This window comes from Oryx dammah, unplaced genomic scaffold (assembly GCF_014754425.2).
Source record: "Oryx dammah isolate SB20612 unplaced genomic scaffold, SCBI_Odam_1.1 HiC_scaffold_25, whole genome shotgun sequence".
NCBI classification, from domain to species: domain Eukaryota; kingdom Metazoa; phylum Chordata; class Mammalia; order Artiodactyla; family Bovidae; genus Oryx; species Oryx dammah.
In genome coordinates this window covers 99,373,072-99,387,681 of record NW_024070209.1, presented here as the reverse complement: position 1 = coordinate 99,387,681, position 14,610 = coordinate 99,373,072, and the positions used below count along the sequence as shown (strand labels likewise).

Genomic DNA, 14,610 nt, shown 5'->3' with positions numbered 1-14,610 from the left:
CCGGTGGCTCAGCTGGTAAAGAATCTGCCTGCAAGGCAGGAGACCCAGGTTTGACCTCTGGGTCGGGAAGATCCCCTGGAGAAGGAAATGACAACCCACTCCAGTATTCTTGCTTGGGAAATCCCATGGACAGTGGAGCCTGGCGGGCTATAGTCCTTGGGGTCACAAAGAGCCAGACATGACTTGGTGACTAAACCGCCACCACCGCCCCCATACCCAACCCTTCCCCATCTCAACTCAAAGGTCACTCCTGTCTCCCCACCTCTCAGAGCAGCCCAGGCCTCTTTGTTACCACCCAGTGGTTAATGGACTTGGGCTCTTCTCTGGGGGCCTGGCGGGACTGACTGAAGGTGCCACAGCCCAAACTGGCATCCTGCCTGGCCCATCCTTCCCGGGCAATCCCCTGGGAATCACATATGGAGCCAGTGAATTGTGAGTCTGTCAGGGATCCCTGGGGACCGGGTGGACCGAATGCACTCAGCCACCCCAGGCCTGCCGAGCAGGCAGCCTCCCACTCTCAGACTCACTGCGTCCCCATCCTCCTGCTCCTCCTCCTGGAGGCATGCCCAGCCTGCTCCTCTCCCCACACCCCTGCCCTGCACAGGCATGCTCGAAAGCTCAGGCAGGGACATGGCACTTTGATGAGGCACCCTCAGTGACAAGGACAAGCATGTCCAAGGAGAGACGCACCAGGGGGCAGGTCAGAGGGCTGGATTTTCTGCTCAGAGCAAAGACTGATTTATTTGTTTCATGATGAGAAGTTTGTTAACAGCAGTGTCACTCCAGGATGACAGTATATACCGGTACACACACACACACACAGAGATAAACACAAACACCTTAGAGCATGCAGCAAGAACCCAAGTCACCCCACCTCATGGGCAATTCTGCCTACTGAACACGTTCACTTTGCCTGCCCACATCCTGGCTCCTGCCCCAGTGGCTCAGTGGTAAAGAATCCACCTGCCAGTGCAGGAGACACAGGTTTGATCCCTGGGTCAGGAAGATCCCCTGGAGAAAGAATTGGCAACTCACTCCAGTATTCTTGCCTGGGAAATCCCATGGACAGAGAGGAGCCTGGTGGGCTATAGTCCATGGGGTTGCAAAAGAGTCAGACATGACTGAGCGACTAAACAACGACAAGAATCCTGGCTGCTGACCAGCTAAAACCACCTCTTCCCTGCGGAAAGCTGGCAGGACACCTGGTAACCCAGAGAAGATGCTCAAACTCACCCTCAATCAGACATACGCAAATTAAAACAGGTCACCACTTCTCACCTATTGGATTAGCAAAAGCAGGAAGAGTAATGTCCCTGGATGCCAACAAGGTTGGGAAAAGCAGTGTCATACTCTCTAGGCAGAGGGCAAGATGGTATAGCACTTTTGGAGGACAGTTTGCTGATATCTATTAAAGTTAAAAATGCTCACATGCTTTAACAATGGCAATTGCCGTTCTGAGAACCTATCCAATAGCTATGCTTTTGCAAATGTGTGTGTGTACTGTAAAGAAACTCAAAACAACCTATTTCCCACAATATGAGAATGGCTGGATAAGTCAAGAGAAGATACATGAAGATCTCTCCATGTGGACACAGTCGGGGGAGGAGGGGGGGATGAACTGGAAGACTGGGACTGACATAGGCACACTGCCAGGTATAAAACAGATAGCTGGTGGGGACCTCCTGCAGAGAGCAAGGGGCTCAGCTTGGTGCCCTGTGGTGACCTGGAGGGGTAGGACGGCGGAATGGGTGTGGGAGGGAGGTCTAAGAGGGAGAGGATATATGTATATTTATAGCTTATTCACTTCATTGTGCAGCGGAAACTAACACAGCATGTAAAGCAACTATACCCCAATTTTAAAATAATTAGTTATTAATTAAAAAAATTAAGATCCTTCCTGTAACAGCTTCTGTAGTCATGAAAACAATGGGGTGGATTATTACTTCCTAACGTGAAAAGATACCCATGATCTATTATGTGGGGCAGAAAATCAGTTTGCAAAACAGTATGCATAATATCATCCTATTTTTATGTAATAAAAAAATGAAGTGTACATATGTATGCAAGTGAACGACACACACACGCAGAGAGTCTGGAAGCACACAAAATATTACAAGTGTTTACATTTCTTGAGAGTAGTGTTATTAGAACATTTAACAAGCTTGTGTTAAATTTGTAATTTTTTGAGGAAACAATAATTTTAGTTATTTACTGAAAGAGCTAAGCCTTGACGTCAAAATTTGACAGAGAGCACAAAGAAAGAATATCACTTACTGATCACACATATTGAAATGAGTGGAAAAGTCCCAAAGAAGACACTGGCAAATAGAATCCAGCTGTATACCAAAGAATAATCCTTGCTCGGTCATGGTGGATTATTAAGCAAGGAATGTGGAAATGGTCAAGAAGGAAAGAATCACACCAAGAGGTCAACAGGCGAAAGATCTCACAAACATCTCAGCAAAGGCAGAAAGTCACTGGCCAATACTGAGCACCCACCCTCATTTGTTTTTTTTTGTTTGTTTGTCAGATTTCAGTTCGGTGCTCAGCTGTATCTGACTCTTTTCGACCCTTGGAACTGTAGCCCACCAGGCTCCTCTGTCCATGGAATGTTTCAGGTAAGAACACCAGAGTGGTTGCCATTTCCTCTTCCAGGGAATCTTTCCAACCCAGGGATCAAACCCACATGGCCTATGTCTCGTCCACTGCAGACAGATTCTTTACCTGCTGAGCCATTGGGGCTTATTTGTTTGGGGGATGTTTTTTCTACCCTTGGTAAATTAAGAATGAGAGTATCTTCCTCCATCTGATGAAGAAAACTTCAAATCAAGAGCCAACAAGAAAGAATACAATAAAGACAAGACCCACTTCAGCCATCACTATTACTTAACACTGTTCTGAAAGCTCTAGCTGCTAAATACTACAAAACATTCCAAATGAGTGAAAAATTTGATTGGAAAAAAGGAAACAATATTATAATTTGGACAGGGTGCAGTTGTCAACCTAGACAACTCAAGACATTACTCTCTCAAAAAAAATTAGAACTAGTCTTTTAAAAACCCTTTAGTAAGAAAGTTGGAAACAAAATAAATATATGAAAATAAATTGCTTTCCAACATACTAGCAATACTCATTTACAAAAAATGTAATGAAAAAAAGTCCTGGTCAAAATAGTCATACAAAACCCCAAATATTTACAGATGATCTTAAAAAGAAATGGGTGGAACCTATAAGGGAAAAAGATTACAAGTTTTCAATAAAGGAAATAAATATGCAAAAAAATAAAAAGGGAAGAGGTCTCCAACATGCTGGAGCAGAGGTGAAGACTCCACCTGCCAGTGCAAGAGACACAAGAGTCTAGGCTTAATCCCTGGGTGGGGAAGGTCCCCTGGAGAAGGAAATAGCAATCCGCTCCAGCATTCTTGCCTGGGAAATCCCATGGACAGAGGAGCCTGGCGGGCTGCAGTCCATGGGGTCACAAAGAGTCAGACTCGACTGAGCGACCTAACACAGCACACACCCAGCACTCCTACATGGAAAAAATTAAAAATTTTTTAACGATAATTCTTCCCCAAATCAAGATTTAACACAATTCTGAGCAAAATCACAGCAGGAAATTTTGGGGGGAAGTTGACTAAGGTTTTCTACTTTTCTTCTGAAAAGAATCATGTTCAAGAATATTTTAAAAATGAAGATGAAAAAAAAGGAACATGAAGAAGGTCCCGGGCCAAGTAACTCTGGAAATGAGTTGCATTTACAAGACGAAAGGCAAAAGAACGGTCCTCTTGTTAATAAAGTTGTTTTCCATGGGGCGCAAGTTAGCTAGGCTAAAACCACCCTAAAGCTGCACTGACTCTGAAGTTATGTCAGTGACGGTGGGTGGCGGATGAAGAGAGCCAGGGCGGTCACTGTCGGCGCGGGAGGTTATGGATAAGCAAGAGCAGGAGGTTAGCGGGATCCACGTGGTAATGAAAGAGAGTCGGAGGCTGCAGAATGAACTCATTCAGCTTAATCTAGAGACAAATGGTAAATCCAGAAATAGTTGTAGGTACATACACAAGTTACATAGACAACATGTATCTCCTGCTTTGTCAGCTAAACATACAGAAGCAGTGACAACCCAGTAGCAACAAGAACACCTCGCGCTCAGAGAAGTGAGAGGTGTGTGTTCAGTCGTGTCCAGCTCTTTATGACCCCATGGACTGTAGCCTGCCGGGCTCCTCTGCCCATGGAATTCTCCAGGCAAGGACACTGGAGTGGGTTGCCATTTTCTACTCCAGGGAATTTTCCCAACCCAGTGATTGAACCTACATCTCCTGTGTCTCCTGCACCGGCAGGCGAATTCTTTACCACTGTGCCACCTGGGAAGCATTGGTGTCTAATGCTGGCATTGAATACCATCTTTTAATAAACAGAACCAGGGTTCCTTGGAGAAACTGCTAATTCTAGAACTGGGGCAGGAAAGACATGAGCCTGGAATAGCCTGTAGTGCCAGAAAGTAAGAAAATTTTTTAAAATATAGCTCACAACAGTAAGTGTATGTCAAAGGTACACACAGGCCAAATGAAAGTGCTTCCGGTGATTAAAGTTGGAAAAACTTGAGCAATAAAATAAACCCAGCAGTACTGGATTACAATCCAAAGAATAAAACAATGAGTCCATACTGATACATACAAACGATCGAATAAACAAATAAATGGAGAGGACTCAACTCTCGTGCAGATTTCCAAACAATACTCCACATTCACGGAGGTGGATTACAACTCCCTACTTCTTAAGTGTGGGCTGCATGTAGTGACTTTCTTCCAAAGAGGATAGAACAGAAAGGGAGAAAGAAAAGAGTAAGCTTCCATGAAGACATTCGACAACCTCAGCCTGGTGATCAAGGTCGGCGTCAACAGTGATAAGTCACACTGATAGTACGCACCCTTGACATGATGTGACGAAAACAGCCTTGTTCCTCTGTGATCTTCCTCCCATTACCCACTCTAACTGGAGAAAAACACCCAGCAAATTACGATGGAGGGACAAAACATCTGGGCAATAGGCAACAAAGCTGTCAAGGTCATCAAAAACAAAGGCTGAGAACCCATCACAACCAAAGAAGCCTAAGGCGCATGGCAGGCACACGTAACACAGGGTCCTGGATGGGATCCTGAGACAGACTAGGGGAGATTCGAGGGAATCCGAATGAAGAATGGACTGTAGTTAGCAATAATATTTCAATATTGGCTTGTTCACTTCAGTTCATTCAGTCGTGTCCGACTCTTTGTGACCCCATGGACTGCAGCACACCAGGTTTCCCTGTCCATCACCAGCTCCCAGAGGTTACTCAAACTCATGTCCATTGAGTCAGTAATGCCATCCAACCATCTCATCCTCTGTCATCCCCTTCTCCTCCTGCCCTCACTTTTCCCCAGCATCAGTTGAGATAAATGCATCATCATAATGGAAGATGGTCATAATAGAGACAACTGGATGTTGGGTATATGGGAACTGCTGTACTATCTCTGCAATAATTCTGTACATTTAAAACTGTTCTAAAATTTAAAGTTCATTAAAAATTTTAAACTCTCAGGACTTCCCTGGTGGTCTACTGGTTTACGACTCTGCGCTTCCACTGCAGGGGTCACTGGTTTCATCCCTGGTCAGGGAACTAAGATCCTTCTGCACACTGTGGCAAAAAAGATAAAAATTAAAGTGGTCAGCTGTGAATGGATAAAAATGATACAGCATACATACACAGCAGAAAATTATCTGACCACAAGAAAGAAAGAAATCTTGCTGTTTGGGACAACTTGGATGGGCCTTGAGGGCATTATGCTAAGTGAAATGAGTCAGATAGAGAAAGACAAATACTGTATGATCTCACTTATATATAGAATCTAAAAAAATAAAAAATTCATAGAAACAGAGAAAAGTGGTGGTTTCCAGGAGTCAGGGAGTAGCAGAAATAAGGAGATGTTAGTCAAAGCGTACAAACTTCCAGTTATGAGATGAATAAGTTCTGGGAATTGAATGTAGAACATAGTAATTATCACTAATAATACTGTATTATGTACTTGAATATTGCCAAGAAAGTAGATCACAAAAGTTCTCACCACAAAAAAGAAATGGCAATTATGTGACAGGATGGAAGCATTAGCCAATTCTATGGTGGTAATCATTTTGCAATATACAAATGTATCAAATCAATACACTGGGCATTTTAAACTAACACAATATTATGTGTCAACTGCATTTCAGTAAGTCTGGGGGTAAATTTTTTTTAAAGAATAGGAGGAAGGATTTGCCCCATTATAAACCCAAATAATGAATGCAGTATCCCCCTGGCACAAGAACTGTCATAAAATAGGACAGAATGGAAAGATAAAATAATTGACATAAAGTAATTTTGGATAAAGACAGGATCCAAATGAATGAAAAAGAAAGGAATATCTGATACAATGTACCCTAACCATTATCTTGTTCTAGAAGAATCACATCAAGGTATTTTTTAATACCATATGCCAGTTTTTTTTTTTAATCCCAGGTTTAAAAAGTAAACATAAAGAGAAAAAAAATAGAACAAATGAAAAAACCTAGAACATTTACCTAACTGATTTTGTGATAAGAAAAAAACATATCTTTCTAAGAATGAAAGTAAAGAAATTTACAAAGGGAAAAAGTCACTAGATTTACTACATAAACATTTAAAACTTTAGAACATTAAGAACCACAAATATTAAAATGCAAACAATCAGGAAAAATGCTACAACATACAAAACCATACAACAAAAAGCAATAATATCATCAATATAAAGTCTTCATACTGACTGATAACCACTAAAAATCTCAAACGGAAAAATGAGTAAAGGAAATGAAAATTTACAAAAGAAGACATTCACACACACAAGAAAAAATCTAGTGAACACTTGAGAACTTACTGAAACTCACTAGCAATTGAAATCAGTAGATCTTTTGAATTAAGGGAGGGTGGAATATTATTATCCTAATCCCTAGGGCTGGGGGATTCCCAGGTGGCGCTAGACGTAAAGAATCTGCCTGTCAGTGGAGGAAATGCAAGAGACTTGGGTTCAATCTCCGGGTTTAGAGGATCCCCTGGAATAGGAAATGGCAACCCACTCTAGTGTTCTTCTTAGAAAATTTAATGAAGCGAGGAGCCTGGCGGGCTACAGTCCATGGGGCCAAAAAGAGTCAGATGCGACTAAACACACACACAAAAACAAAAACACAATGCCCCTTTCCAGTTTATTAGCTGTTCAGTCTTCCCCAGTGGCTCAGCAGTAAAGAATCCGCTTGCCAATGCTGGAGACATGGATTTGATCCCTGGGTCATGCGGATTCCCTGGAGAAGGAAATGGCAACCCACTCCAGTATTCTTGCCTGGGAAATCCCATGGACACAGGAGCCTGGCAGGTTACAGCCCATCGGGTTGCAAAGAGTCAGACAAGACTGAGCATCTGAACACACACACAGCACACTAGGGTTGAGGGTAGCTGCTCTGAAACGGTCCCCTCGGATGCTTCTGGTAGAAGTTTAAACTTCCAAAACATTTTGGAAAACAATTTGAAGAGTTTCCCGCCCCCACCCACCCCCCGCCCCAGTATGTTTATATAATGACCTAGGAATTCTGCTTCCAAAACTTTAATCCAACGAAAAAAACCAATCAAAGATGCAGACAAAGATTTATACACCAGAGTGCTTTTTGCGACATTTTAATAGAGAAAAACTGAAAACAACCTAAATTTCAGCCAAAATAAAACCATTAGCAAAAGTCTAACTCTGCCATTTGGGAACATACCCTTTTTTTTTTTTTCATTAAAAAAACATTTCCAAAGCACAGGTTCTGGTTTATCTTGAAGCATGTGCCACCCAGAACCACTTGAAACTTGTCTTGCGAAGTGTGGTCTCTGGGGTTTAATGTAGGGGTTTCCTTTAGGAAGACCCTCCCAGGACACAGCCCTGGGACCTGAGTGAGTGAGTGAGTGAAAGTCACTTGGTCGCTTCTGACTCTTTGCAACCCTGTGGGCTGTAGCCTGTCAAGCTCCTCTGTCCATGGAATCCTCCAGGCAAGAATACTGGAGTGGGTAGCCATTCCCTTCTCTAAGGGAATCTTCCCAACCCAGGGATCGAACCCAGGTCTCCCACATTGCAGGCAGATTCTTTACCATCTGAGCTACCAGGGAAGCCCTGAACTGTCAGCTAAAACCCCAATCTCTCAGCCCCACTTCCACCAAAGGGAATTCCAATGGCCAAGTCAAAAGACACAGCCTAACCTAAACCACAGCTCCAATCCTTGCTCAGAAACACTCAGTGTCTGCTCAAAGCCCATAAAAGGAGATCTAAGAGTCCTCAGTTCCGCAGTCTTGGTGAAATGGAACAGGACACTATGGTCCTTGCCCCCCAACCCCCGCCCATGTCCTCTGCCTGCCTTTTTTTCTGTGGAAAAACGTTAGTCAAAGAATAAGTTTAATCAGAGAAGTGTGAATATGCAGAAATAAGGGGAACCATTCAAAGGAGACCAAATAATAATAGTGTGCTCATCAGGATAGTCGGAGACCTTTGGTTCCTTCTCAAAGTCTCTAGATAATTTTCTGAGAGATATCCTGGGAGCTGTCTTGTAGGTATTGAAACCCCCACCAGGTGGAGAAGTTAACTACATGATGCTCAGACTGTAGCCATGACTCAAGCTGCCCCAATTCTGAGAATGTGCCTCCAAGAAATGGCAACAGATCAACCCTGGAACTGAAGATTAACTGCACCCAAAACAACCAAGATGGTGCTGGTCAGACCACTGATGACCGGTTTCAAGATGACTGTCAGAGGCGACTGTGCTGTTTCTGCATGCCCCCCCAGTGACTGTCAGTGGTGGTGGTTGGGGGTGGAGGGGTGTCGACCTCTGGACGGACGTCCACCCTCCCCCGCCCAGTTGCCGGCATCTGAAATAAAGCAAACCTGCCTTTCCACCAACCCAGCCTGTTCATTGGCTTTTGAGCAGCAAGCAGCCAGACCCTACCTTTCGCTAACAACAGCCTGGACCAATCTCGCCTCTCCCAGCTGCCCCATCTCACCCCTCCTGCACCCAGGCTCCACATCCACAGACACCTGCCCCAACGTGTCAACCACCACTCAGCGAGCTCCATGTGTTTAGGAAGACCCTCGTCCCTCTGTATCCCTGGTACCTAGCATCCCCCAGCAGGTGGTCAAAAGCTGATCAATTTCCCTTCATCTTCCTCAGATCCTGCTCCAATGCTGCTTCCTCAGAGAGCCTTTGATGAGTCCCCTCCCACACTAACCAACAATCAGGAGCCATCAGGAGGGATACCTGCTACCCTCTGCCCGTCTTGTCGCCAGCAGGCTGCTGGCTCCTTGGCATGAACCTTGCCTGCTTCACACTGAGAGCTTCACAAGACTGTGCATACAGCAAGGGCTCAATAAACACTGAGGTTTCCCCTCCACTGGACCTGGGGTGTCTGTAGGGAGCATGATTTGGGAAGCAGAGATGGGAAAGGGGGATGGGATTTTTTTACTTTGCAGAAGATGGAGTGAAGGTTAGAGGGTCACGCATGCGCTCAGCATCCAGAGAGGAGAGGAGAGCTTGGGGGTGGAAAGGGGGCTTCAAGAAGACAATGGCCAGAGAGGGGACTGTGAAGATACTATGGAGCCCAGGACACTGTATCCACTGTATCCAACAGGCTGCTCTCCTGCCCGCCAGTGGAGCAAGCATTTTAGAGACAAATATGGGTTATTGTTGTTCAATCATTCAGTCATGTCCAACTTCTGTGACCGCATGCAACTGCAGCACACCAGGCTTCCCTGTCCTTCACCATCTCCCTAAGTCTGCTCAAACTCATGTTCACTGCATCAATCAGAAATTATGTCAGCCTGGCAGGTGGCTTTGGGGAAGTCCTGTCTGTGTCCAGAGCCTCAGTCTCTCCAATTGTAAGAGTAAGGGTGGATTAAATGGTCACTAAGCCCTTTCAATGCATTATCTTTGGAAGCACAAAAATGAGCCAGAAAGGGAGTGAGAAAGTTAGGGGGACAGAGGATGAGCTGTTTGAGCTGAAGCCCCCAGGACACACCGCACACCCCATGATGTCACAATTCCCCTAGCCTTGCTCTTTCCTAGCCTCCAGGTGGGAGCCAAGCTTCTGCTGTTCCCAGAAATCTTTCTAGACCCCTGGCTTCTGGGCTGTGAGCTGCAGAGCTTTACAGAGCCCAGAGCTCCTGGATGCGGAGGGACTCCACACTCAGCCTGAGGGCTGTAAGGGATTATGTCACACCCCACCCTTACCTGGCTTCTCAAAAATCTCTAATGATGCTGTGATTAATCAAGGAAAACAGGGCTTCTAACAGGGCTTCCTAGCTCATCCAGACTTGGGTGCATTTCCTCCTAACAAGAACACTTTGTAGTACAATTCTGCAAAAAAACTCTGCTATTTTTAGTTTAGTTTTTGGCTTTAGAAAGCTATCCTTCTGAACAGGGAGGTACCTAATGGAGAGATATGACAAAACTTTGCAAAAATCATGGGATTTGAGTGGTGGGCAGACAGGTGTTTATGTATTTTTTTTTTTCTCCCTATGTTACTGTAAGTCTGAAGATTTTCCACCAAAAATGTTGGAGAACAAGCAGTCCTGCCACTTCCAAGGTTGGGAGTCTGAGCCCACAGCTCCCCAGCTGTTTTCCTTGCAACTGCCCACAGTGGGGTCTTCTCTACTGTAGCCTTTCAAGGGCATGGCCTTAACCCTGAACTGAAAGGTAGGGGGCGAGGTGCTGCCCGCAGGGGAGAGTGGGTTACGGGAGCGGGGGCTGGCAGTGAGGGGTAGGCGGAGGCCACCTGGCTGCTGTTTTTCTCTCGAGAACAGGTGAGGGGCAATATGCAGCATTTGGCCCCCGAATCCCACGATGGGAGCTAAGTCTAAGAATTAACACAGGGCAAATCCAGCGGAGGCGCGCGAGGGCCAGGCCCTGGACACCAAGGCCCCAGTTCAACATCTCAGCGAGCCTGGAGGTGGTTCTCACCCTGTGATGCTCCGGGAGGCAGATTATTTGCTGAAGCCGCATAGTTGCACAGCGCGGCTTTTGAAGGTAGTGCGCGCTTCTCTCCTTCACCCACCCGACGACGCGGGCGGGGAGGCGCGGGAGAAGGGGAGATCAGGTTCGGGTTGCGGGTAGGGAGCTGGGAGAGGACGCAGCGTCTGCGAGGCCTGCCCTAGGTGCAGAGCGGACGTGTGGAGAAGGCGCCCCTGCCGGGCCGCAGTGCAACCGGCGGGCGTTCAGTGCGCCCCGGGCGCAGAGCGGGCGGGTGAGCGCACGGCGCCAGGGCGCCAGGCCGGGGGTGCGGGGGGCGCTACCTGGGTCGTGGAAGGGCACCAGCGCGTAGTTGGCGATGACCCGGCTGCCGCGGCTCAGGCTGTGCTCCAGAATGCGCGAGGCGCCGTCCATCACCTGCATCAGGTCGTCCCACATGGAGCCGGTGACGTCGAAGACGATGGCCAGGGTGGCGCCCCCCGTGGTAAGGGGCAGCGCCGTCCCGGGCTCGCCGACCACCGCCGCCGCGGCCGCGGAGACCGCCAGCAGCAGCCACAGGAGCGGCGCCTGGGGCCTCATGCTGAGCGCGGTCGAGGGCCTGCGGCTGCCGCGGTGGAGGCTCGCGGGTCCTGGGGAGCGCGACCGCCCTGGTGCACCCAGCGGCCACCCGACGACCGCTGCAGCCGGCCCCTCGCTCCTTCGCGCCGCGGCCGGTGCGCGCGGGACCTGGGTTTGCGGCGGGGTCCCCCTGCTGGGAGCCTGAGGCGGGTCCTAGAGCCCACCCCGTTCAGGGTCACGGGCCCGCCTCCTCCGCTCCCCCCGCCGTGACTCAAACTTTCCCGGCCCCACTGCTCCACCGTCCAGACCCGAGGTTAGAGGAGGACGCAGGGCGGACGGCAGAAGGGAGCTGGGGCCCGGCCAAGGCGGCGAGGGATGGGGACGCGCGGGACCCACTGGACACCTGCGCCTCCCGCCGACCGCGCACCCCGCTGAGGGGGGCAGGAGCAGAGTGGGGACCGCGCGTCCCCTGCCCTGGAGGTCTACCCACGGCCCTAGCTTTTGTGGCTCCCTGCACCCAATCCCCTAAAAACTCTCCGAGAGGCAGACACACACGCAAACACACACACGCACAAAATGCAACTCCCTTTCTTTCCACAGGAATGTGTGCTTCCCAGTTATTGTCTATTAGGACGGTTAATACAATCAACCCACAGAAGTTGAGCAGCAACTACGTTGCTAAGCCTTATCACGTAGTTACTATTTCCTCAGGGGCCGGCTGCAACCCGAGAGGGAGGCATTCAGTTCAGTTCAGTTCAGTTCAGTTCAGTCGCTCAGTCGTGTCCGGCTCTTTGCGACCCCATGAATTGCAGCACTCCAGGCAGCGGCCCCCCACCCCAGTCCTCTTGCCTGGAAACTCCCATGGATGGAGGAGCCTGGTGGGCTGCAGTCCATGGGGTCTCGAAGAGTCGGACAGGACGGAGAGACTTCACTTTCACTTTTCACTTTCATGCGTTGGAGAAGGAAATGACAACCCACTCCAGTGTTCTTGCCTGGAGAATCCCAGGAACCCGGGAGCCTGGTGGGCTACCATCTATGGGTCACAGAGCTGGACACGACTGAAGTGACTTAGTAGCAGCAGCAGCAGCAGGCTTCCCTGTCCATCACCAACTCCCGGAGTTCACTCAAACTCACGTCCATCGAGTCCTTGATGCCATCCAGCCATCTCATCCTCTGTCGTCCCCTTCTCCTGCCCCCAGTTCCTCCCAGCATCAGAGTCTCTCCAATGAGTCAACTCTTTGCATGAGGTGGCCAAAGTACTGGAGTTTCAGCTTTAGCATCATTCGTTCCAAAGAACACCCAGGGCTGATCTCCTTCAGAATGGACTGGTTGGATGTCCTTGCAGTCCAAGGAACTCTCAAGAGTCTTCTCCAACACCACAGTTCAAAAGCATCAATTCTTTGGTGCTCAGCTTTCTTCACAGTCCAACTCTCACATCCATACATTAACACAACCCATTTTACAGATGAGTAAAGGGAAGCCCAGTCGTTTGCCCCAAAATCACTCAGCTCTCAAATAGCAGAGACTCGACTAGAAGGATCCCAAACCCCCTGGGCTCTGCTGCCTCTGCTAAGAGTTATAAGACACTGTCCATAGGTCATCTGATGACTCCAGGTGGTGGGGCTATCCCTCTGCCCACCAGTCTTGCTGGCTCCCATGTGAGGGTTCTGGGACACAGGTGAGATCCTCGTGGTGCTGTCTGGGTCCCTGTGGCCATCCTTTCCCAGACGGGGCTTCCTCCCACCACCTGGAGAGAATTGGGGCCCCACCACTGCCAACCCCACTCTGTTCTCGTGGCTTCTTTCTATACCTCTCTCCTGACTGGCCCATGAGTCCTTTGAGGGCAGGAATGCATCTTGGTTCCCCAGATCAGCCTCCCCCACCCCAGTTCCCAGCCTAGTCTCTGGCTCATGGTGGGGACTCACTCAGTATCGACTGAGTAAATAAAGAAGGACTTCCCACGTGGCTCAGTGGTAGAGAATCTGTCTGCTAATGCAGGAGATGCAGGCTCCATCCCTGGGTCTGGAAGATTCCCTGGAGAAGGAAACGGCCACCCACTCCAGTATCCTTCCCTGGGAAATCCTGTGGACAGAGGACCCTGACGGGCTACAGTCCATGGGGTCATAAAAGAGTCAAACACCGCTGCTGCTGCTGCTAAGTCGCTTCAGTCGTGTCCGACTCTGTGAGACCCCAGATATGGCAGCCCACCAGGCTCCCCTGTCCCTGGGATTCTCCAGTCAAGAACGCTAGAGTGGGTTGCCATTTCCTTCTCCAATGCATGAAAGTGACAAGTGAAAGTGAAGTCGCTCAGCGGTGTCCAACTCTTAGCGACCCCATGGACTGCAGCCTACCAGGCTCCTCCATCCAAGGGATTCTCCAGGCAAGAGTACTGGAGGGGGTTGCCATTGCCTTTTCCAACTTAGCAGCTAAACAATAAAATAAAGGAGAGACAGCTTCCGTGGGCCCACCTGGTTTGGAGCGCTGTGGGAGGGAGCCATAGTCCTCTCACTTTTCAGTGCCTCCCCTGAGAACATCATGCTCCCAGGACAGGCACAGGCAGCCCCATGGACCTGACGGAAGGTTCTGGTCTGTATGTGGGGCATGGTGGTAGATTTCTCCAGACCCTGCCCTTTTGAGCGCTCAACCAGGAAGAAGCCCCCCTCCCCCACTTCTCCTTGTAACATCTCCTTGCCCCCTCCGTCTCAGCTCAGACCGCAGCTCTGAGGTTACTTCAGCACCTCGCTCTGTGACCCCAGAGCCCCCTCTGGCCTCTTGTCCTAGCACTGCCCACCTTATCACCAGGGTCATCCCTGCTCCTCCCACCCCTACCGTGAGCTCCGTGGCAGCAGAGACCCTGTACCGGTACATGCTAGGCACCAGGGAAGGTCTGCCACCTAAATGGGTCAGCGGGTATCAGAGAGGCCCAGTGGCTGGGCGCTGGCCATGGGGAGGGAAGCGACACATATCCCCAGGGACTCAGCTCTAGACCAGGGCTAGACCAGGGGGACTCAGCTCTAG

General features: G+C 48.9%; 1 protein-coding gene across 1 annotated transcript in view; it reads right to left on the bottom strand.

The window, feature by feature from the left end:
- Window positions 1-11,613, bottom strand: part of HMCN2 (hemicentin 2) — a 175,892-nt gene extending 164,279 nt beyond the window's left edge. Inside the window, exon 1 of the mRNA XM_040225390.1 lies at window positions 11,358-11,613. Coding sequence (XP_040081324.1) covers window positions 11,358-11,613 — 256 coding nt within the window. The remainder of the gene's footprint in view (window positions 1-11,357) is intronic.
- Between the last annotated feature and the right edge of the window lie 2,997 nt (window positions 11,614-14,610).